The sequence below is a fragment of the Malurus melanocephalus genome, unplaced genomic scaffold (genome assembly GCF_030028575.1).
Source record: "Malurus melanocephalus ecotype Western Australia unplaced genomic scaffold, MMel_1.1 scaffold_329, whole genome shotgun sequence".
Taxonomy (NCBI): domain Eukaryota; kingdom Metazoa; phylum Chordata; class Aves; order Passeriformes; family Maluridae; genus Malurus; species Malurus melanocephalus.
In genome coordinates this window covers 232528-257922 of record NW_026623561.1, presented here as the reverse complement: position 1 = coordinate 257922, position 25395 = coordinate 232528, and the positions used below count along the sequence as shown (strand labels likewise).

Sequence of the window (25395 nt, the reverse complement as noted above, 5' to 3'; positions counted from 1 at the left end):
CATTGTAAAGAGGGAAGTACTGAAACTTTTGGTATCTACTCAACAGAAAAATATCTTGAAAATGTTTAAATTGCCCACAAAAATCCCTGAAAGACTGTTCTGGATATTGACTGGAACCTCAGTTATCTACCACCACTGAGAGCCTAAACTTTAGTAGKCTGTTATAAACACTCCTTAAAACTATTGTGCACCTTCAACCAATTTCTTTACAGTAAAATAATAAGGGAGAAGTGAAAATTAATATTTAGCTGTGAGAAAAAATCATAAAAGTCTGAATATGCACATTAATACGTGAAAGACCAGTCCCTCTGTAAYTCCTAGCTAAAGGAAGAGTAATTTTACTTTCAAAAGGAGACTGTGACAGAATTCACTTCTTGTACCAAAATGCAAGTCAGTTCAGCACACATGAAATGCATCACTGTAAAAATTTGYAGATTTCTGGGTTTAGTTATATCTGTTTTTCAGTTTTCTGAGAGCAGAATCTAGCAATCCCGGAGCAAGAGTAACTTACCTTATTTTTTGGATTGGATGTGTTCATCACGCTTCGTGTTTCCTTGCCTGTGTAAATAACAACACCAATTACAGTTCCTGAAAAACAAACAAAAACCCAGAAGTGTCATGTAGATAAGAGAAAATTTTCACAAATTAAAAATTGCAGTAATTTAGCCCTGCAAACAAATCAATTGTATGAAAAAGTCTCAGTATTTATGCATACCACTGAGTGCTGTTTTTCAGAACGTACAATGAAGATTCATTTTAACTTCTGCAATAAACACCCATAAAGATGATAATGCACTTTCCTTCTCTTTTTATGGAAACAATACTTTGAATCGTATGGAACTGGTTAAAAACTTGCATTTGAATTCAGAAGTTAGGACAGCGTAAACAACTGCACAAGGAATACAAAAATGAGTAAAGTGGTGCAGAATGCATTATTTATTTTTTAGTGATCCTGAGCTGACCTCTGTCCAATAGTCAGAATGCACTGGACAATACTCTGTAGGGAATCCCCTCCTGCACACGCCAACAATCTCTGCTTTCACAGTTGTTTAGTTCAAAAGAAGCTGTGTAGGACTCTACATTCCAGGTGGCACATTTCTACAAAGTTTCACCCAGCCAGGCTACTGCAGCTCAGAAAAACAAACTGTCCTACTTTGTCTCACATTTTGCTCCTTGAAAAGCTGGTTTCAAAGGTGAAAGTCCGATAAATTCCACTTTGACTACCCAGCTTAGAGCAGAGTTTTTGTTATATCTGACTAAACTGCTGCTTATAACAAGTTGTTGACCTTAGATTTTAAACTTTTTGACATTAGCACAGTATCAGTGGGAAATAAGTGCTCCTTATATCTGAACTACATTGATGTAGGGAACTCCAAGACTAGTTCCAGTGTTGTCCCATGGTGGTTGCACCAGGGACAGTTCTGGTGTCCAATAAAAGGAACTGAATCAAGTTTGGGGTTTCTGGAAGCATAGCTGTACTGCAAACCCCAGCTTATAAAAAGCAATGACTCACATATTTTTATGTATGGGRCCTCTGCAAACTGGGTCTCATGTACACTGGGCACTCACTGATAGGTGAGGGCAGASTGGTTAATGAAGGAAGAAGTTAGGAGATACTACTAGAACAAACATGAGAGCCTAGGGAAAAAAAAAAAAAAGCAGACTTGTGAAGAATTAACAYACACAAATAGTCAGACATATTCTGAATCCAGTGTGTGATCATATCAATTTTGGTATCTCCCAAGCACTACATGAACCATCTAAAAACTAGGGTGCACTCTAATTAAAATTGTATGCAGGCATTGGCAGAAAATACTGCTTTTGACAGCTGTGCAGTTGTCTAAATTGTTCTGATTTTATCTAAAGTGACTTCACAAGACTGATACCTGCGGAAATGATGACAAAATTTCATTAATACGGATCTTCATTTAATAGGTATCTCAGCAGGTTTCTCAGAAAACTGCATTATCTTGTTCAGCATTTGAACCACACTGATCATTACTACAAATGGAGAACAAAAAGCTRAAGTCCATATTGTAGTGGACCTTTTGAAGCTTTTTAAAATGTAACTGCTGACTTTTCTCTCTCCCTTTCTGAAATGAAACCTACTGAAGCTTTCAACAAACACAAACACCACAGTCATAGATGCCAGAAGCCCAAATGATCTGAAAGATAAGTAATTTAATTGAAGATAAACGAAGAGGTTCTCAGAATACTCAGTGGTTTAAATTATTTGTTCATATTTAAAGGTGTTTGTGCAGGCGTAGTAGTTTTTCAAGTCTTCACTAACCAAAATTTCCTTTTCTTCAGGTACTATTATTAATTACACAGTGATAAAACAGATATTAAGAATGACAGAGACTCTGTGCCTTACTGCTACCTTTTTAAAACCTGATGGAATGTTGCCTGCGAGTGAAAAAATCAGAGTATTTTTTCCTATCTCACTTACTAAATAATAACAAAAGGATGACCGCATGCTTTGGAATTGAGAGAAAGGCTTTTGATTTCCATGTCTGCCAGAGGCTTCTAGTGTTCCAGATTCAGGCASATTAATCTTTGTCCTTTCTAGGGTTAGGATAAACATCATACAGATGGTCACCAGATCTCTGTCAGAGCTTTACAGCAAAGGGCAGAAAACCCCACAGACTGGACAGCAGTAGGAATTTCCATTTAGATATCTAAACGGTCAATTTTGAAATTGGGTATATATTAGGTATAATAAAATGGACTTTTTTCCTCATTTAGCTAACTGTTATCCTAAAGAGTAAGAACACATTCCAAATCCAAAGAGAGTAAACACCTTCCAAATGTACAAATTTGAGTAATCTCACTCTCCTGAATATTATTTTTTGATATTAAAAAGGACATGGAGTAGTTTATTCTTTAGCTGACATTACACAATTTTGTTGAACCAATTTTTTTGGTTCCCAAAATTCACAAAAAAATTAAAAGTCTTAAATTGTAGCAAATACTATTCTAGTGATTTGTACTGCTCTACTGAGGGGCTTTTCTTTTTCTCTGTAGAATCCATTATTATAGTATCCTGATATTTTAGTGAGCTTTAGTAATCTGCATTCAAGATGCAGTTGATAAGATGCCTTGAAACCTTTATACACTTAAATTTATTGTTATTGATCTGCAAAATGATTGATTTGTGGTCTCTCTCTTTTAGAACTGTCAGGACATCAGCAACCAGAGCCCAAGTTTCCCGAGGTATTCCCCCCCATAATTCCCCAAACAATTTTCCCAGTCTAACCTTGGCCTTCTGTATCAGCTTGACTAATAGGAATGGCATCTATCCTGGAGATAGTGGGCTCTCTTACTTGATGCAATGTGGTTTTTGTAAAAAACTGTTGTTTTCTAAAAAAGCTCTTGTCAAAGAGGAGAATCAGGAAATTCAGCATCTATTAATCAGTGGGAGGAGCCCCGTCCCCCAACAACTGTCCTGTATGTCCTATGCAAAGCCTTTTCTAAAATTAAATAAAGCTTTGTATCTGCAACTCAGATACACATTCCTTTCCCAGGCATCAGTGATGTAGTTCTCTTCACTCCTGAGACTGACACCATCAGTCAGTAATATGTCAAGATAATAGTGCCAGATTGACCCCTTCTAACAACCTACAAGGGGTTGGCAAGGGCATAAAAGTCACACATTTGCTTGGCTTAGTAACAGATGATGTCCAGGCTGCTTAGAGAGCACTGGAGGAAGCAGCCTTCCAAGCCAGACTTCATTAATGAGTGCCATACTGAAGAGTCTTAGGGTAAATGAAGGGATGTACAAGAAACACTGCAGGGCAAAACTCTATCCCCTACCACCTGRCACAGGCCACAAACCCCCTTTCCTGAACTAAAGTGGCATACTAATAGAATTATTAGGTTTGCTCACAGACATCATAGACTTTCTGGGTGAAAAATACCTGTGTGTAACAAAACTGTGGACTTAAACAGTAAAGAGACTGAAATAAGATACAAGTGTTGGTGAGGTAGCTGTCTACAGAGTAGAAAAACTGCAGACTTTCACATGCTATRGGCTGTTTATTCTTCTGTTTTCACGTAATCCAAATGTCACTCATTTGCAGAAGGTATGCACAAGCATAATCTTCCACTACATTTTTCAATGTAGTTAAGGGCTATGACTGATCATAGTAGGGGAGGGGATGCAGAGGTGCCTGCAAACTTGTGTAGGCTGAGTCCATCTCTGAATCCTTCCACGGCAGGTTTAAGCATGTCAGCTTATRTAAGTTTATAATGCAGTCAGACAGTGACAAGTATTTTTATTAGGACTTTCAGTTGTCACAGATCTTAGAAATTCAGTTATGCAATCTACTTTAAAAACCCCCAAACAAATYTAGCTCAGCATCAAGTGTACTAACTTAGCTATGTACATTCAGTTTGGAAGTGAGACAGAAACAACTGAATGATACATTAGTTATCAACCAGATCCATAATATCTTAATTTTAACAATCTGCTAGATGTTTTACCTTATGGTCCTCCTCATAACTATGTGCACAGTGCATCCATAAGACCTTATAAACGCCTTATTAGATAAGCGACACTGAAGGCAATGATTTACTACTTTTTGCTAAAGGCCTATCCTATCAAGTGCTAAAATTACATCCACAGAGGTCCTGAGTAATTCTTAAGATTTGGATTTATGCCATCCAGAACTTACATGAGAGAAGCCCATTACCATGGTATTAAATTGTAGTTAACACAYGAAACGGGTAAGTGAAATGAATGATATGCCAAAGGTTAGATATAATTGTCATAAAATCAGTTACTGAAGGARATTATTTTTCTCTGGTACCTTAATTCAAGCTAACTGCTGTATGCACATCATGACATCATTTTAARTTTCTTGATGAAATTATTTTTCTCTTCAGAAGGGGCTACAGTCTTGAAGAGCCATTCAGTATTTTTTTACTTTGTGTCATTCAGTGACTTTGCCCAGAGTCTCCCTAAAGTCTTATTTCACTGTCAAAAGCATGCTCCAACAAGAGAATTATTTTTACCTCTGTTTTTCTACTTTTTCTTTCTCATTAATAATGAGYTAAAGTTCTTCATAAATAATTAAACTTTCACTAGACTCCTCAGATGTAAAAACCCAAAACTTATTCTAAGGTACAAATTTAAGAAGCACTGTTTTCATTAACATGGGTGACAACTTTACATAGCAGAAAAAGAGCTCTCAGTCAATAGCTACACTTCTAAACAAAATCATCTACCCTGCAAATGAAAACATGAACAGCTTTCAACTAAAATTCAAATGTACTGATTCAGAATTATTGACTTTGCAAATGCATACTCCTTGAGTGTAGTTTTTCTCCATCCATAGAATTGTAGGAACTGCAAATTCAAACCAAGTTTACACAGTATTGAAATTTGTAATTCATGAGAAGCATCTTTTTTATACAAAGTTAAAGATCTTARCTACCTAAGTTAAAAACCTTAGGACAATTTTAAGCATCATCCATTTGACTGAACAGTTTYAGAGAGAAAGTTTTCCAGGGCAATCAAACCCAACAACACTAAGAATCAAAGAATATGACAATCTTTTCAGCACTCTGTAAAGGAATGCTCAGACTCCTTTGCTACCTCCTYAAAATTAATCTCTTCCCCATAGCCTTCCAGCAGGCCTCTCACTGATGTAAGAAGTCTTCATAGTAGGGACTAACTCTACAGTTTAGCTAGAGGCACTCTTTTACTTTCTTCCCTGCTTCCCCATTGTTTCAATTCCCCATCTTAAATCCCAGATTTTTTCAGAAATCATACAGTCCCAATTCCTTATTCTCAGCCTTTTCATGCAGAACCCCTTTTGACTTTTCTTACACAGAGCAAAAATGAAAGAAAATAAATTTCTGMTCTTAAAAACAGAAGGTTACAATGGCTTAAAGTCTGAATTCAGTATCTAGATAATAATGTGCACTTATTTATAGTATCAGGGACATATATTAAACAGTAGTAATATTTAGATTCCAGATTTTAAAATTACATAACTTCATAGCTGATTTTTCTGATTAAGATTTTGCCTAATAGAAGATATTAAGTATGGAGTATACATGAAAGAAAAACTCCTAAAAAATGCAAAACCACCCTTGCTTTTCAGTAGTGAAAATTATCCAATGTGAACTGAACAGAGCACCTAACAACTTGAAGTTTTAATTAAATCAGTGACTTCAGTGGGCTACAAGGGACTGCACTATTGCAAGAACAAAATTTAAGTAAAAAAATCCCCAATTTATTAAGGAGGATTAAAAATGTATGAAAATATTTTGAACAGCATGATGAAACCAACGGGCAGGCAGAAAAGCAACAGTTTAATAGCCTGGAAGACAAAAGTATTTTAACATGTGAAATATTAATTGAGAAATAAGGATATACTTCCATGGAAGTTTTTAGATACATAATCAGCTTTGTGTTGCAGCACTTACCTGAAGCCACAACAGTGCTTGCCCATAACGTGTTTTCTATGCTTAGGCTTTCATGAACTGCAGGATCACTGTCTTCCTGTTAAAAATAGGATCAGCTAGTAAGTAAATCACGATCACAAAAAGTTAAGAACCATCAGAATACCTTGCACAGGATGTTTGCAACCTTATATTAATCACTATATAATAGCATTCATTGTACATACTTTGTCTATTTACACAGAAACAACTTTCCAAAAAGTGAAATGTTTGAAGTTCATATTACTTATATCCAATCACATTAAAGAACTAAAGTGAAAAGTATTTTAAAAGTAACATATTCTTTTTCTCAGATATACCAAACTGCAGAACAATTTGCTACAGCTTGCAGTTAAACTGAGTTTAAAACACTAAAAATTAATCCCCTATTCTCAATTTAAATCATCTATAGTTCACACAGTAAGTTATGGTCATCATCATTTTGCACCTGATCGRTATTATATAATTTTCAGGGAATAATATTTAGACTTTTAACATGAAATGCACGCTTGTATTATTTTACCACATACTTACAAAATATATACTCCTTGGGAAAATACTTCCAATAGAAACCTGCTTCCATGATGACTTTTAACTTCCTCTCTTTTCTTTCCCTCTCTCCTCACAAGCAGTAATGATCCACAGATTGTAAACAGACAATCTCTCATAATCAATTTGGAGTATATACAGATTTGTTACTCATTAGCAGCTGGGAAATGTGCCGTTTACAWCCAAAGGAAACTTTAGGAGGTAGGATAATCAAGTGTATTTGATCAAATTACAGATTGGTGCTAAACAGTTTGCAGGAAAGAGGGGATTACATTTATCAAAGTATATAATAAATACTACATATTGTCAATAATCAAAATCTACACCCATTTTTCATCTCTATTTTGAAACAACCACCAAGCACCAGATAAGCTGCACAGAAACTTGTTTCTAAAAAAGAAAAATCTCCAACTAAACACATAAGTTTTTGTTTGTACATCARTGGATCCCTATATAGCAAGGAAACTACAGTTCTTATTCTCTCAGGTGAGGAAAAATTGTTGTTTAAAAGGCATATAGAACCATACTGTCAAAAACAGAGAGGAAGAGAGGGAGAATATAGAATTAGCATTAAGAAGAAAACCACAAGTTTTGAATCAAAAGTTATATTCTGATGACCCTGGGATTAGCTCAGTTAGTTAAGGAGTGGTGCTAATTATGCCAAGGTTGTGGCCRCCATCCCCATTATGGGCCATTCATTGAAGACTTGGACATGATGATCCTTGTGGGTCCTTTCCAATTCAGAATATTCTGTGATTCTGTGAAGAATCATCTATGTTCTGTAAGATTAGCCTTAAATCAGAAGAAAGGGAAATTATTTCTTTTATTCTTACCTAAGGTATTAGTACTGCAAGAATTACTTGCTACGAATCTATGCATTACTATAACGGTCCTAATTCAAAATGCTTAAATTCGGGTTTGATTTACAATTGCTCATTAATTATTTGGATTCTGTGATTATTTCTGTGTTTATTCCAAACAGAAAGTAAAAGGAACTGAAAAACATTCAAAAAGAGCAAGAAGGGATGTCAGTGTAGCTTCCATAGCAGATATGACTAAATAAACCTGATCTCTAATGAGGAATAAAACAGACATCTATGAAACAGGYACCTAAAAAGGGAGGACAGAAACTGATTACTCTTACCAAAGAAGAAAGAAGTCATAAAAAAGTCAGCAAAATTATAATAACAGGCAAACACCCATAAATATGAACATAACCTGTGCAACTTCTTTCCATATGAATGTTGAAAGGTTACATAGGTTCACGGGCAAATTGGGAAAGTTTAAAGAAGGAAAATTCATTACAGGTGACCTACAGAAACCAGCTCTAACTCAGGAAGTTCCCACATCTTGAGTTAAGAAACAGATARCTCTTTTGAGGAGGCACCACTGTGTCCTTACTGTAATTGTATTCTCTTTCCCAGCACTCTGCTTCTTGCTATTGTCAAGAAAAGCCAGGTAAATCTTTTGTTCTCTCTTCCTSTTCTGTTAGAAGGTTTTAAGACAATGAATTATGAAACCCTTCCATATTACAAGAAAAAATCAAAAGCCCTACAATGATTGTGGAGAGTTGACAACAGTCAGAAAAAAGTAATTTGTCCAATGCCTACCACTGCTACAAGACTTAGTAAAATACCTTCTTTTAGGCCATTCAGAACAGGAAAAYATCAAATGAGCTCTCTCGCCTTCCGCTCATACTCATCCACAGAAGGGTGTGTTGGTTTTGCTTGGCCCAGTTTTTGGAAGTGGGGGGRCTAAAAGGATGGCTCCTGTGAGAAGCTTCTGGAGGCTTCCACCATGTCCGGCAGAGCCAAATTGCTGTTGGCTCTGAAGATGATGGACATGCCACTGACCAAACCTGGACCAACTGGAGATGGTGGTTATGCCTCTGTGAAAACATATTTAAGAAGAAATCAAAACAAAGGGGGGACACAGAAGTTTTGCCAGTGGAGGAGGCTGAGAAATATGTGAGGGATGCAGACACCAAAGTCAGTGGAAGAGGGGGAGGAGCTGCTCCAGGTGCTGGAGCCAGGATTCCTTTGCAGGCCRTGGTGATGACCATGGTGAAGCAGGTTGTCCCCTACAGCCCATGGTGACCATGGTGGAGGAGGCTGTCCCCCTGCAGMCCATGGTGACCATGGTGGAGCAGGCTGTCCCACTGCAGCCCATGGGGTCCATGGAGAGTGCAGAGATCCACCCGCAGCCCATGGAGGAGGGAGGTCCCCACGCCGGAGTGGGCGGACGCCGAGAAGGGGCTGTGTCCAGCAGGAGAGCCATGGAGAGAGAGGCCTTGCTCCCAAGATGGAACAGCCTGGCCTTGGGCCTGTACCCACGGGACGAGGGACCCCACGGTGCAGCAGTTTTGGGACAACTGTCTGCCCCTGGGGAGGGACTCACAATGCAGCAGATGTGTGTGGACTGCTGCTCGTGAGAGTGGAACCACGCCGGAGAGGTTCACAGAGAACTGTCTCCCRTGGGAGGGACMCYACGGCAACGCAAGGGAAGGACTCCTCTCCCTCAGCAGCCGCAGAGGATCCGGTGATGAACTGACCAACCCCACACCCTGAACTGACCAACCCCACACCCTGAACTGACCAACCCCACACCCTGTTCACACCCCCTGCTTTGCACTGTCAGTGGGAGGGAGTGGGGAGAAGATCGGTGTCTTTGAGGGTTTTGTTTTATTTCTCATCCTCCTCCTTTGACTTTGTTAGTAATAAATTCACTTTGTAACTTAAATGGAGCCTGTTTTGTCCTTCAACCGTTTCCTCCCTGCTCCTTATCTCAACTCATGAACCCTTTTGTTAATTTTTTTTTCCTTCACTCTTCTCTGCTCAGTGGTGGTGGGGGAGAGTGAGTGAGCAGGTGTTGTGGGTGCCTGGCTTTTGGCCAGCATTTTAAACCACGACAAAGGGTTTGATCAATCACTAARCTTCTGCTTATTTCATTATGATACTTCCACGTCTTTATACCCTCTCCTAACATTGTCAGCTTTCTACAGTTCACCCAATTTCCCAAATACCACATCTTTCCTACCCTAGCAGATTATGACTTAACCTCATTTTTCTTTTGTCATAAGTTACCCAAATGAAAAATAAAAGGTGTATTTATGGGTTATGAGTTAAGCTGTTTCACGCTRTTTTTATTTCTACTTCTGAAGAGATGGTAGCGATTGATAGTGCAGAGAAGGACAAGAACTGCAATTCCTAAGTAAGACCAAACCTGTGTTAAGGAAAAATTTCTGTAAATTTTCTGACACTAACAGAACAGTATGTTTTGGGTTAAATGAAATTAATCACTCACTCTCATAACAGAAATTTGACATACAAGGGCTTCTTTGTCCAGCTGACAAAATTTACACTTAACATCTGCTGGGTTGAATTTYATTTGGCAGCTATATGTTCATTGGTCCTTGAATTCTGAATTAAGTTCATTACCAGAATGATGCAGTTCAGTATTATAGTCAAGCTTCCTATACAGGCTCCATTTTTAAATCCATGTGCAGCATTGATCATAGAGGTTTAAACTGCCTGCAGTTCTTATTCAGAGATTAGTCTGCAGCTCTTGCATGTGCAGAGAAAAAGGAAAGATGGCTTGTGAAATAAAAATTCAATATATCGTACTCTCAGTCCTTTCATAATTAATTTCATGAAGTTCTTTCATGAATTCATAATACTGACCAAAGATCATGACAAATTTCAAGGAATCATTTAAAGTTTCAAAGCTACATTTTTTTTAGAACTTTTGCAAAAAATGAGAGGCCTTTGAGACTAAACAACTAATCCTTGATTGAACCAGTATACCACTTCTATTTGACCTTTTCTAGCTCTGTTCCTGTATGACAGGATGCAGTACAGAAACCCCACCAATTTTTGCAGGAAAAGTGGAATACAGATTAATTTACTTGAATCACGGAAAGATTCCTTCTCCAACCCAACCCCACAGTAAAGTCTTCTGGGTAGGTTCCTTTTGGACAGGGTCAGATTAGGTTAGCTCCCTACTCAAGCTGTCTGTATAGCTGTTACTGCCAGCATAAGGAAGCAGAGTCAAAAGGCTTTGCAAAACATAACACCATTCCCTTCAGTGGCAACATAAAAGTAAGCCAGACTGAAGTGAACACAACCATTGCTTCAAAACAGGTAATTCTTTAACAGCAAACATGAAGTAAAAAAATGACTTAACATTCTCTCTACCAAAATACAAGACACGCCCAAGAAAACATCTCTACAAGTAGCATGAGGCCAGAGATTCTAGTSAAGAATGAATACAGCTACATGCATCAAGTTTTGCATCAAAGTAGTTTTTTCTTTAAGCATCTGACAAGATGCTATATTGGRAAAAATTATATATATTATATAATATAGCTCAGTACCATAGGAAAAGAAAAGTTTATTGAAGTGGTTGAACCAAACTCAATGGCATTTGTTTTCTAGGATTTCTACTAAAACATAAAAATTTAAGATATATTCCCAAAGCAAATGAAGAGACTATGGGGACAGCACAGAGCTGCAATACAGAAGAAATAAAATGACAGTATTCTTAAGGGAATGGTGAAAGAAGAGCCCAAATTTAAACAAAAAAAGCCAAGTTTAAAAGCAAGAGAGACTTTCCATGATTCTATACAKAACTAAGTGAAGGTTAAATAGTACTGTCTATGCCAATATACATTGATGTAAAGCTCTAGAGTACTCTTTAAGGTCCAACTGGTAAAAGCTGAGTTAAAAAGTATGTTTTCATGGTCTTTTTGATAGACAAAGACCTTTCACTGTCTTTTTATAGATTTTCAGCATTGATAAAATAGCTTTCTTACTTATCAAGCCTACAGAGGAGCAGAAGAGAAACTCTACTAGTTACATTTGTTTACATCCTTGATCTGTACACCACAATTTAAAAATAAACTCAGTCAAGACATGGATGATGTCCTCAGAACAAATAAAACTATCTCATAAATTCCACAAAACACTAATTTAGCTCATCTATTGTTTCTTGATAGGTTGTGAAAGGAGGAGAGAACTTAATTTATGCCATTATTTAATAGCCAGTTACGATCACGCAAGGACATGCACTCATTTTCATGCACTGACTGTATACAACACACCAAAATCCATGGAGAACAACGGAAAAAAACTTCATGAGAAACTGGCAAATATCAATAGAGTACAGCAAAACTGTTATGCTTCCTGACTTGGTTATGAAGGTATTCTACTAAACTTATCTTCTATTAGCTCTCAGGTTTTTTTTGTGGATAGATTCATACTTAGAACTTGCTCACTCATAAAAACTCCAGCGCCGTGCTCCCAACTTTCTGGCTTGTTTATGCACATGCACTTCTTGAAATTACCTAAGTTTYTCTTTACTTTGTTAGTACTCTGTCTCCATAATGGGGGGWAAAGAAAAAGAAAAATCAATGTGCTATTACCCTGTCAACCTACCCTTGCAAGAATTCTTTGAACATCAATGCTTAAGTAGAAAAGATGTATGTATTAGCATCGCTAAACACACTGATTTTTTTTTTTGCTTTAACATAAAACAGAAATGAGATGCAAGAACTGATTTATTGTAGGAAGCAAGAGCTCACAGCAAAAGCAGAAAGATAAATCAGTAAACAAGTGTCCTAAAACAACATTTCGCAATCTAGAAGGTACACTATTAAGAAAAACCAACCTTTGAAAAATAAGAGCAATGCCCTAGATGCTTGTACACAGAAGTTCAGTTTAAACCATCMTTTCTACTGAAGCACCCAAAAAAAAATACATGCAATCTTGAAACATTAAAATGCATCACATTTATTTATATATATCGGTATGTTTGAATCACACAGCTCTTATTACATATGCAAACAGAACCCACAACAGGCAGGAACTGTTTAGTGATGATTTCCCAATGTCTCAATTACATATACCAGAGTTGTTAAAAAGATTCCAGAGCTTAACATATATTTGGGAAAGTACACACTTAGCCACTGAGACAGCAGTGATATGAATTCACAGCTGTTAATAGAATTTTCATTTGGACAATTGGTCAATACAAGGTTTAAGTAAACACTGTTGCTTACTGCTTTAGAAAGTGTGAACAAATGACATTTACTTTGTAGGCAGCACAGACTATGCAACCAGTAAAAATTGCTCTTCAACAGCAAGCAACTGCAATATCTCATTCGTCAGTGTATTTACAATTGTGAACTTGAATTACAATTACAGAACAAAATCTATGACCAATTTGAGTCACGGGTAAAAAACCCTTCTCTTTACCTCCCCACCAGTTAATTCTCTCAAATTATTCTAGAAACAAACTATCAAGATGAATGACTCTAACACCACTGAGTTTGGCTAAAATAAACAGAACAATCACTATATCTGGTAACTTACAGCTACAAAACTGTAAACTTACTAAAACAAAATAATTACTACCTATTAGGACACCCTGCTTTAAAGTGTCAACTTTAGCAGGCCACCTTTTGAAAACAATAGAAACTCACAGATATTATTGCATTGTTATTTTCATATTCAGTTTTGAATRTAATTATCTCTGGAGAAGAGATTCAATAAAAAGCTCTGATAAGTAGCTTCTTGTTTTATTTCACTTTTTGAGAAAACTACTTTGGAAGTACAGCAGAAATGCTGTTAAACAAGACATACTTTTATTGCACATAGACTAGCAGGTGCATTGTCTCAGGCAACTGAGACAATGARTTTTTGACATATATTGAACAATACATCAGATTCCTGGAAACAAAGTATACTGTTCACAAAGAGTTTCACGTAAAAAGATTAAAGTGATGACAACCAACAAATATTCAACTCTCCAATTCTTAATTTTTCCGATATTCCTTATGCATTAGCTTTCTGCAATACACGTTTAACATGGTATCTCTTATAAGAAGTATTGCCATGGCCGGAACATAGGAAAATAACTGCTGTAAAGCCAAGGAAAGACTTTCAACGTTGACACTAAGTGTAGGTTTCATTTACACTGAAGTATTAAAGACAGAAGTAGAACTGTATTTACATGCACTACTCACCCGTGTGAAGGTACCCTCAAAACTGTGGATGTCAAGCTGTGGCTTCTGAGCATAAACATAAGCATTGATCGAAAAGAGATCCTGCAAAACAGATTAATGTACTTACCATTAGTCAAAATGTACTTACTTTTACTTATATATAATCATATACTTTGAAGACTTGGTAAAGATTCCAGTTTATGACCCCCACCAACCCACTCCAAACTAAGTTTACACAAATTTTAACCAACTAAAAAACATGCTGCTTTTTTTCCAGTATATCTTATAGAGGAACCTGATCCAAGTTGATACTCGAAATGTGTTGACAATTCAATCACTACACTGTTTTACATTTATAACATGAGCTAGACATTTTATCTAATTTATTTTCTTTTAACAACTCCGTTTTAATTAATAATAGTGTAATCTTAAAATATTTTCCAGATATTTGTTCTTTTAAAAATAAAGGGGGGTGGGGGTTGAGTTGTTTGTTGGTTGGGTTTTTTTAATGAAACTGGAAAAAAAGTACTTTTCCAGCAAGGACAAAGCCAACTGAGTACAAGAGGAAACAATGAAATTGATTTGAGTTATCTTGAATGCTCTAGCACCTTTGTGAAAAACCCATGAATAAAACCCATCAGCTTCAGGAAAGCCTGTCTACATCAACGGGATTACTCAAATGTTTAAAGTCAGGGATACATCAAAACCAGTCTAATAAAATTTGGTCTAATATACGTGGCACCATATTGTGGCCAACAATCCATCAATGTTCCTACCCTAAAACTAAGAAGAATAGGAAACTCCTAAGATACTACAGTAGCAAGCTCTATAAATAGATGGCAGTATAAATAGGAGAAAAAAAAAAAAATCTGGTAAATCTGATGATTGTTAGATCTTAAGAGCTGTCCCTAGAGGCCCAGTGAGGTTCACCTTAAAATTCTGCAATGATTGTTTCATCAGATAATTGTTCTAAAATATCCACCTTCCACAGAAAGAATACCACTGAGTAAAACTCTGATACAAATGACTGTTTTTAATCACAAAAGCAAACTCTTTAGTGCTTTTTAGATGTTCAGGACCAACAGCAGCTAAGACATTTCAAAAGCAGTTGACCATTCATGCATGGGTCCACAACAATCCAATTTCTGCTACAGAGAGGAGCAGATGCTTGATACCAAGTCACAGTTGATCTAAGAATTCTAAGCTCTGATCAAAGCAAGGTTGTACACCTTCCCACTGTATGTAGCACCTAATTATTTGGCTTTGCTCTATCCTTTATTGCTAGATGAATATTGCAAAAGGCTAATTGAACACCATATCTGGGGAGCAAATTACATGGGTAYAAATACCCTGTTTGGGCTAGCTAGAAGGTGCTGCCTTCAAACGTGGAATTAATTTTACAGCCTCTTCCATGGACAAATAACCACACCTTGGGTCATATGCTACTTTTAAATGCACGCTATTATGTTTTCCCATAATTTTAAATGTAAGAAGAAATAACTACATTTCAATATTTTACATTTTGAACAATACAAAAATTAACTAAAGGTACAATTGTCAAMCCATGTTAATTATAGCCCAACATATTTATGTCCGTTAGTTTCTCTGATACAATGGCTAAATTGATGAATATAATGAATATTTTGCTTTTCCTTATTAAAATGAATGTTTTCTTGAAATCTAGCGTACACTTATATAATATACTTTTACTTTAAGTATGTGTAGCTCTATAAATAATGAATTTGTATTTATAGGCTGTAGACAAGAAATCTCTCCTTTCATAGCTTGCAAAGACACACACACACTTTAYATTTCATATGCTTTTTAAAACATGAATGAAATCTGAACACCGAATCTCACTAATTATCTTTATCTTAAACCAATAGGCATTTATTGTACTCTTTCACACGATGTTCATTCATTGCATCCCTGTTCTTCCAACATACTTTCAACAGGTTCACGAGAAATAATTCATACGAAACTAATACACATGTGGTGTCCTATATCTTCATCATTCACTTCTGTCCAATCTGTTATCACCTACAATTTAGCTAATCCAAGCTATTATGTGCTTTATTATGCAAAGAAAAATAAAGAGTCTCTCAGTAGTGGATTGCACAGAAGAAAGCTAATACCACACACATACTCATATACACAATTAAAACTGCTAGTGAAGTGCATCAACTTGTCTCTTTTCAAAGATTGCCTTAGTGGGAAGCAACATTAAAATAAAAGCAAGCAGAAATATCCACCTTTTTTAAGTGAATTGGCATTTGTACAGTAATATATTTTCCTGGTTTCTAATCTTGCTATTTTTTGCTAGTGCAATGCTCTCCTTTGTTACATTTCAAATGTAAAAATTTTTACCAACTCCTTTAGTATCTTTTTATGTTTTAGTTCCCCTTTTGTATTTCTGATTTAACACATAAATTTTTATTTTTTTTTCTTTTTTTCCTTTTTGAATTTCAGCTCTGAAACAAACTTACTCATCTTTGTGAAAAATGGAGACCTGCACATTCCCTGCACATTACTGGCATTATTCTGAAATGCCACAAGGTAGAACTGGCATAGTATTCCAGAAATGTGTGAGGTTTCTTTCTCTAAAACTAAAAAACAGAAGAAAAACCCATGTTCTGATGGAAATCTGGGGCATTAGGCCATTGGCATTTSATCCATGAGTAGCAGAAAGACATAAAAGCATATTACTTGTGCTCAGTAGATTTCTGAATTTTTTTCATTATTAGGGTACAGAAAAGAGTTAAAGATTCTTAACTTTCTGTAGCCAAGTATTCTGTACTCCAAATGGACATCATTCTCAAGCCAATAAAATACAATAGTTTTATAATATGAGGTAAAGGAAGAAAAACCTGAAGAATGATATTTACAGAAGACAAATTTCCTGTGAATTCCATTCAACAAACAGCAAAGGTTGTGTAACAAYACAAAGATGTTTCTTCACCAAGTGCTGCTTTTCCAGTACAGAATCTGTGCATTTCTCCTCTCAGTGTCTTGAAAGAAGTCATGAGGGTGACTTTAACAAGGAGACATCAAGATTTATAAGCAACAGTACATGTAAATATAATTTCTGCTCACTAGGCAAAAAAAAAAAAAAATTACCTTCTTAGGCTATGTAATTACTTTCCCTTATATAAAAGCAGAATAAAGGTAAAATACCKTAAACAAAGGATTTGATTCTATTACTTTTAGATTTTATTACTTTTTGTTAATGATTTAACTAATGGGGGATTTGTGAAATGCAGCTTCAATAAAGTCTTATTTTCATACTGATATATTGAACTGCTGATTCACTGAAGCCAGATAGTTCTACTGATACCTTCAATGGAAACAGTATTCTACATCTAAAATTACATCCCTTTTAGGATGCAGTGAGTGCAAATGACCTTTATTTTCTTACTCAAGACARCATTAAAACATCTTTGGGTGGGATTGTAACAATTCTAGATCAAATAAACTACATTAAAGACTTGGATCTCAAATTAAAAAAAAAAATTCTTATATAACAGTAGATTTTTCTTTAAAAATTGATCTGAATTTAATTATCTCATACTTGAAAACAATAATTAAGAAGAATGCACTTCCTCCCTCTACACTGCAAGTCAGAAAATGACTTTGTGATGGTACAATAATGAAAATGTTCTCTTTTGCATTACACAATTTAAAAATTACCACAAAGTTATCAATAACCAAAAAACCTCCTCTATTAGGTCAAGGGCAACATTTATTCACCTTACTTAAAGATCATTAAAACACATTCTTAATCATAACATGTAGTTCATTGCAAATAAAATTGCCTTTGGTTCAATAAAACTAATTAAATGTAAATGGTATTGTTTACTGCTGTATGGATCTTCTGATATAAATCAGTAAGTCACCATTTATTGAAAATTACAGTGACCTCACTGCTGTTAATAAATATAGCTGATCACATAAGCTAAAGAAGAATGCCTCAGAACTCATTTATTGCCAGAACTGTCCCACCTATGACTATGAAACTGCAAGAAACCTAATCTAGGTGTTACCATATTTGCTGCTCAGCCATCATTAAGTGACCTGCTGAAATTTTAATTCTCTGATCACATTAAGTGCTTTAGAAAGACAACAAAATCTGTACCGATCGTCTTGGTGGTGTCATCTGTTCTTTAAGAAAAGCTCTCAAGGTCTGCAGGTTTGTTTGTTCTGGGTGTCACAGTGGGTAGGATTACAGTGCTGCTCTGTTGACACGGCTGACAGCTCATGCCAACACAAGATASTCACTCTCCTACCTGAAAGGAGKTTGCAGTGAGGTGGGGGTTGGCCTCTTCTTCCAGGTAACAAGTGACAGGACAAGATGAAATGGCCCCAACCCTYCTCCAGGGGAGGTTTAGATTAGATCTTAGAAAAAAATTCTTCACAGAAAGGGTGGCCAGGCATTGGAATAGGCTGTCCAAGGAAGTGGTGGAATCAGCATTCCTGGAAGTGTTCAAAAGGCAGGTGGATGTGATACTTGGATACACACAGTAGCCTGGGATAACGGTTGGATTTGCCAATCTTAGAGGTCTTTTCCAACTTTAATGGCTGTTTTTACAACAGAAGAAATCAAAACGACTGACAATTGTGGAAAGTACTTTCTAGCTGACACAAGAGCTAACTGTTCATAGTCAATTTTATGCTCAACTTGCTTAAATTATATTTTTTAATTATTAAAACATATTTCAGTTCTGAATATAAACTGTAAGTGACGGCTTTAAAATCGCATCACGAACACGTAGAAAAGCCACTGAGGAGAAATCACCGCGGCAGGCATGTGCGATGAGCCCCTGGAGGSCCCCGCGGGCAGAGACTGGCTGGAATAGCGAGATCCACCGGGCACCAACGATTGCACTCCGTTGCCCCGGTTGGCACGGGTCCTGCCTGGGAGAAGCAGCCGGCTGCTGGCTCATCAYATAGGAATTTACCCTGGGGGGCCAGGGACTGTGTCGCCATGCCGAACTCCCGCAGCGAGCCGCGGGGGGCGGGTCCGGGGCGGCGGGTGGCAGGGACGGCTTCAGTTTAGGGCGGGCACGGCGGTAGCCCCGGGCGGGTGCCTTGAGCCCCTCCCGGCTGCCCCGGGCACACACCGGGCACACACCGGGCACACACCGGCACTCGGGCTGCACCGTCTGACACAGCAGCTGGAAGGGTCGCTGCACGATCTGCCTGGCATTTTGTATAGGAAAGGAACCCAACAGTGTAACTAGAAAGAAATAATTCTGCATTTGGACTTCCTGTAGGGCCCAACTACAAATATATCTTATGACTCTATTATAAAGCACAAAAGGCTTACAGTAAAATAATCTCATAAAGCTACTTTTTGTTAGTTTAAMATTCATAGCTTGCTTAGACCTCCATACCAATCTCTGAAGTTTTCTATCCACAGTTTCTTTACATGACTGACACTTCTGCCTATCACTTTAATTTGAGCAAAGGTGAAAGTGTCTTTGCAGAAGTCTAAGAATTACCAATGTGCTTTTCCACAGGAATGGAAATAGTATCTGGTGATGGGCACTGAGCATCATTTTCTGTGATGCATATCAGAATCCCTTAAAAACCATTTAGACCTGGGTGCATTAGGCTACCAGTTCACCAAAGTAAGTCACAGACAGATAGGGCTTAGGAGTGAAGCAGATATTTGAGATGAACACTGCAAACAGTCTAAGACTTGCTGGGAACAGCCATTGAAAATTATCTCAATGAAGAACCACCAAGTGTAAGTTTGGTTTGACCAAACCACAGCGTACAAAAATTTGGAAGTATTGTAGTTTTGTTGCCAGGAAGTATTACACCCAGTATCAGTCACATCAGGATAAAATGTCAGCTTAATGCAGACAAAGCCTTTTCTAGCATGGGTAAGCACTAATAACTGGATGGTGTGAGAAAGGGCAGAGGCAAATCAACTGCTTGGTGGCTTTCATATGCTGCTGGTAGCCAGGAAAGGTATGTTAAGTGGAAGCAACTCCTGATTAACTGCGATGGATGGTACAACTCAGTTATCACCTACAGCTCAAGAGGGAGAGTATAAAGATGTTGCAAGAAGCCCAGATCTGTTAGAGGGAGGCTAATAGCTTTAAGTGGAAACAACTGAGGAAGAAATAGGTACAAATATTGCACCATTGATTCCTGTATACTGTTTCCAAGATGCACGAATAATTTCTTGGCCACATCTTGCCTTCCCTCTCCTTCACACCTGAAACAAACACYACCTGAAGCAAACATCCATGTCTGCAGGAAGATAAGCCTGCATGTCCCAGCATTCAAATGCAGACACCCTAGCTTTAACTACTTCTGATTTATTTGCCAGTCTAAAAAATATAATCATTTAGTTCTTTAAATCATACTGCAGATTTAACCATAATTTTGCATTATCTCCATAGACACTTTATTTGTCAAGTCGATTGATAATTGATTTTTTTTTTTTTACATAAAGAACATGATATAGAAGTTACAGCACAAAAATTCTGTGCTCCACTTAACATGAAAGATAGAAAGTTAATTCCATGCTTCCTCCTAACAAGAAGGGAAAAACTTCAAACACAGATTTGGATTTTTAGGAAAAAAAAAAAGTTAATGCAAAAGGATTTTTTTCCTTTTCCAGAGGATAGTGCAGAGAAATCTTACTTACTTACTCCAGATTTCATCCTTCAGATTTCTAAGCTCACAACACCAAAATTAAAATTTTGAAGCAGTGCTTTGCACAGTATTTGCAACYGCAGTCAGGTACATTTCCAAAACAAAAAGACAAACAAAACATAAAGCCAAGTTGAACACAAGAATAACTACAAGAAAAGTATTACTTAATTAATAAAATAATAAAAGCAAGAGAGAAAGTTGACTGTATTTTAGYCAAACATATTGCATCTGCCAAAATTTGGATATGATTTTCTTTTAATCAGAAAACCAGAGAAGGCCATGATTAAATGTTAAAAACCAACAGAGGAATTCCAAGGAGAGGAATTATTACAAATACTAAATTAAATTGCAGATTACAGAATATTTGTAACGTTTGTTCTTGCACCAAAACTCTTGATTTCAAGTGAGACTTGGCATCATCAATCTTTGATTCCAATCCTTCTTCTCAATCCTCTGATGTTTAATGTAGCTACTTTTTCCTTCTCCTGTCACTTGTGAAGCTCAGAGAATATGAAYACAGGAAAAAATGTCTTCTTTATGCTAATTTGAGTGTGGCAGCAGCTCTGTGTCTGGAATTCTCTATCACTGTAACTGCAGAAGTCCTGCTAAGATCTGGCAGATAATCTAACACTTTTTCTATTGAGATGGATCATAAACAGTCCTCTTAAGGTACWTTTGCCTTTAATAAAACGCCTAAAAGATTTGGTGTCAAAACACCAGAAATTCTGTAGAGGTAAATTTCCACAAGCTTGTGACTTGAGGTCTCCTAATMCCAAGCCAACTCGCCTATATAACAGCAAGCTTCCCCAGTACAAGGGAAACAATTCAGCTTCTTGTAAAGGAGACATTTATAAAATTTTACCAATGTTTTTGCAGGTATGTGTCTATTTTGAATGTGTACACACACACACGCACACACACATCTGTGTCCCTTTTCCTGATTTTAGATTCACTTGTGACACAACACATGCATGCGCTCRAAAAATACCCACATTCAGGCCACTCTTAAAGAGCCCTCCTTGCAAGAATCTGACATGGCACCTAGTCAGACCAGACAGCATCATTACAACAAAGAGTACTTCACCTTCCAGAAGCTGACTATTGTTTCCCAAGCTCAGAAATAAGTGATAAAAGCAATGGATCCTGAGACAAGAAWAATTTGCACTCACAGTCTAATGTTTGGTTGAAAACTGTAACTGTGATTTACTTCTGCAGAGTGTGGATCTCAGAGTGGAAAATGAGAACCACTAGGTTGAAAGACAGTGACTGACTCAGTTTCTTTTCAATGCAAAACCAAGAATATTTCACAACCACCTTCTCGTCTAGCATCTGGTGGAATATCTGGTCTTATTTATCAGAAAAYTAGACTCCAGTACCAGGTATTTTCCAATCCTTACAGTAACTGTAACAATCTTTCAGATACCAGACACATATGCATGCATAGAAGATATCTTAAAAGCAAACACAGAGAATGCTTACCCCCAGAGCTGGCAATCTTTGTGTGCAGCTGACAGCAACCTTTAGTTTCCAGTCTGTTTCTCCGTCCAGCTGGTCAGTTCGAATGAAACATGAACCTTGAAGTTACAAAGAGACATAAAACTATTATTTTAATTCAAATATTCAGTTTGGGTTAAACCATTTAGAAGAGTGAAAACAAAACAATTTACAACCATTTAAAAATAAATGTGCAACATATATAAGGATTTGTATTTTAGACTCTATGTGCTTTCTTCCTGGAATGCTTTAGATATCGCACAATTGCACCATTTTTTTCAATAAAATTAACAAAATGTCTGTTTATGAATGAAGGTAAATTTGATTTTACAGGTTTCTTAAAAGTWTTTTAACAGGTTTTCAAACATTATCAAGAGATATAAATTCAGCTGAAGCTGAGAAAGGTATGGTTTTATTTCTTCATGAAATTCTGTCACTTGTACAATTCCAACACAATATAATTATTAACTGATGCCTGGGATTTTTTTCTCCTTGCTGGTGTGGCATCACAAACTTTCATTGTCTATTGTCTCCTGGCTTCTCTGAAAGATTTTTTTTTGAAGTCCTTAAAATTGATAGCATTCCAAATAACTTGGGTCTGAATGTTACTACTGGAAAGAAGTAATTTTGAATCATCTGCAGCTATCAGTGATCCAAGACTAAAGAAACATGCCAACACCTGCAAAGTACTAAAGATGTGAGGGAAACTCAAGATACAGACTGATACACACTGAAGAAAATCAGTATGCTGTACAGACAGAAGACCAATATTGAAGAAACAGAAAAATGGGACCACTGCAGAGCTTCCCCTCACTCCCATAACTAKTTTGATGAATATCATCAAGTCTGGCATATTACATACATTACTAATGTAAGATTCAAAAAAGACCACACATAAACATTGCAAATCTATTAAAAAATACACAGTTAAGTACCATTCCATCAAGCTTGAAGCCCCTTAAAAAAAGGTGGTAAAATTTTTGCAATATTCTTTACAACATTAGAGAACTCTTAAAATATTTCTGAAGTAGCAATTACTGAACTAGCAATTCGGAAGTAGTAATAATTTCCATTATACTACAGCTAAACGATTGTATACACTATTATTACTGGGTGCTATGGGTGTGCAAARAATAAACCTTACAAGTTATTAATAAATTTTAACAAACAGACATGTGTATAAAACACACCCATAATTCCTTCTGTATTTCAACCAACCCAATAAAAACTAACAAAGTACTTTCACTCTTAGAAGTGGCATGGTTTCAATTTCATACAAATAAGCACTGCAAAGGAGTTTATCCAAGTTTGAGTCCTATTACATACAAGAAGAGTCTCCTAGAATGCRTCAAAGCAATATATCAAGAAAGGGTACATACCAGTGAACAAAAAATAAGAGATTGCTGTGTAGGACACATGGGCCCTTGTGTAAGTTAAATCTAACAGAAGCCAATGTTTTATCCATGAAAGCCTGCAAAYTAAGCAGTTTGATGAGCTAACAGTCTGAAAGGACATGCTTGAGAGAGAAGCCACCTGAAATTGTGACTAAAAGGCWGTGTTTTTGCCAACAGACTTGAAAGAATCTTATAGGCTTTCATTTAATTTAATTTCAGTTCAAGTTATATTTGTATTACATTCATKGCAAGCAAACCTTTAAAATCTTCAAATGTTAATACAGACAGCTCTCAAAAAACATTATTACAGCTGAATTTCACCCAAATCTCATAGATGCAAGCTGTAAAGCTGTGCCTAAAGCTCTTGAAAAGCTGATTTTAATTTTTAAATGTAATCCTTTATGGAGCTTCTTCTAAAAATAAAATACTAYAAAGCACTTTTTGAAGAGTCAGTGACATCCATTGCATTATAATGAAGTGTGAAGTACCTAGGAACACCTAGAAATACCATATCACTGCACTTTCTGTCCAYGGCATAGATGAGTCTACTCTCCATCATTCTTTCCATCATACTTTTCCTATACAAGACATTTCACGGTTCTCTTTACCCTTCCTGTCAATGGTGGCTCTCTTGCATCAATTTCATTTAGAATTACACTATAGATCAATGCAGTTCAAGACCAGTGTGGCTACTGTGAATGGTTGACTGTACATATATTCATTTAATAGAGCTCACACTATGACATGTATTGGCCAGCTGCATTTCCTCTTCACTTCAGCAGTTAATTTCATCAATAACTTATAGCCTGTTTTTCTTTTATCCAGAAAAAAGGACTGCTTTCTGCCAGGTCAGCTTTCAATAGTGATCACAAAAGCAAAACCGAAACAATACAATCCTCTGCTCTACCTCAAATATTGGAGTAGATTTGACTAAGTAATTTGAACTACTCTTTAAGGTAATCTGTCTTAACTAAGCTATAAACATGAAAGATAAAGCATGCATTTAGAAAGTATAAAAACAACTCTTCAACCCCACTAAAAAAACATTTATTTTTGCAAAAGTAGATATTCCCCACTGTGTATTGTATAGAAGTCACATGAACTTTACCTTTGAGAGGGATTTGAGTCAGCAGTACATTAAACTTGTAAAAATCAAAGTCTTAAAAAAAAAAAAAAGGCATTTTCATTTTTCCATCTGAAAATGCTTGGAAGCATTGCATCCTCCTCCCCCAACCAGAAAATTAAAATTAAAAAAAAAACCCTAAAAAAGTTGTAAAAATTCTGTTACATACTTCAGCAGAATGCATTAGGTCACTATTAAAAATCTCTCACATTTCTAACCTAAATAAGACTTGCCAGAAAAAAAAAAAATCCCCAAACCACCTATACATGTCAGGASTTGCTATTCTTTCTCAATACACGATTAACTCTTGAGGCTGACAATTATTTTACAGCCCAYAAAGAATGAAATTTTAAGTGTGTGCTACTTTAAGGAAGTGCCATTAAGTATTTTAAGTATTTACCAACCAAACATAGCTGTTTGCTAGAGGAAAAAAAAAATTTAAAAAAAGAAGAAAAAAGAAAATTAAATTCCACACTGAAAATAAGAGATTTTCGTAAGGCTATATGTAAAGGAAAATGCACAAAATTAAACCTTTTACTTTATTCAGTTAGGYCACTCAGATGCTCGTTTTACATAACTATACAATCATTCAAAATTAGTGAACAAAGCTGTACATTGTGAACATTTGACTTATTTCCATCATTACAGTGAAAATTTTAGAATTGTCTGAATTAGAATTTAAGGTTGAACCAAGGAAATTGCACTGGGCCTAAATAGCTTAA

At 36.4% G+C, this 25395-nt stretch overlaps 1 protein-coding gene across 3 annotated transcripts in view; it reads right to left on the bottom strand.

Annotated features, from left to right (window-relative positions):
- The window catches only part of ATP9B (ATPase phospholipid transporting 9B (putative)), a 153339-nt gene that overhangs the window by 66899 nt on the left and 61045 nt on the right, over positions 1-25395 (bottom strand). For all 3 annotated transcript variants that reach the window (XM_057377889.1, XM_057377886.1, XM_057377887.1), the window contains 4 exons: positions 22142-22236; positions 14018-14098; positions 6433-6508; positions 512-588 (listed from right to left, as the gene is read on the bottom strand). In XM_057377889.1, coding sequence (XP_057233872.1) covers positions 512-588; positions 6433-6508; positions 14018-14098; positions 22142-22236 — 329 coding nt within the window. The remainder of the gene's footprint in view (positions 1-511; positions 589-6432; positions 6509-14017; positions 14099-22141; positions 22237-25395) is intronic.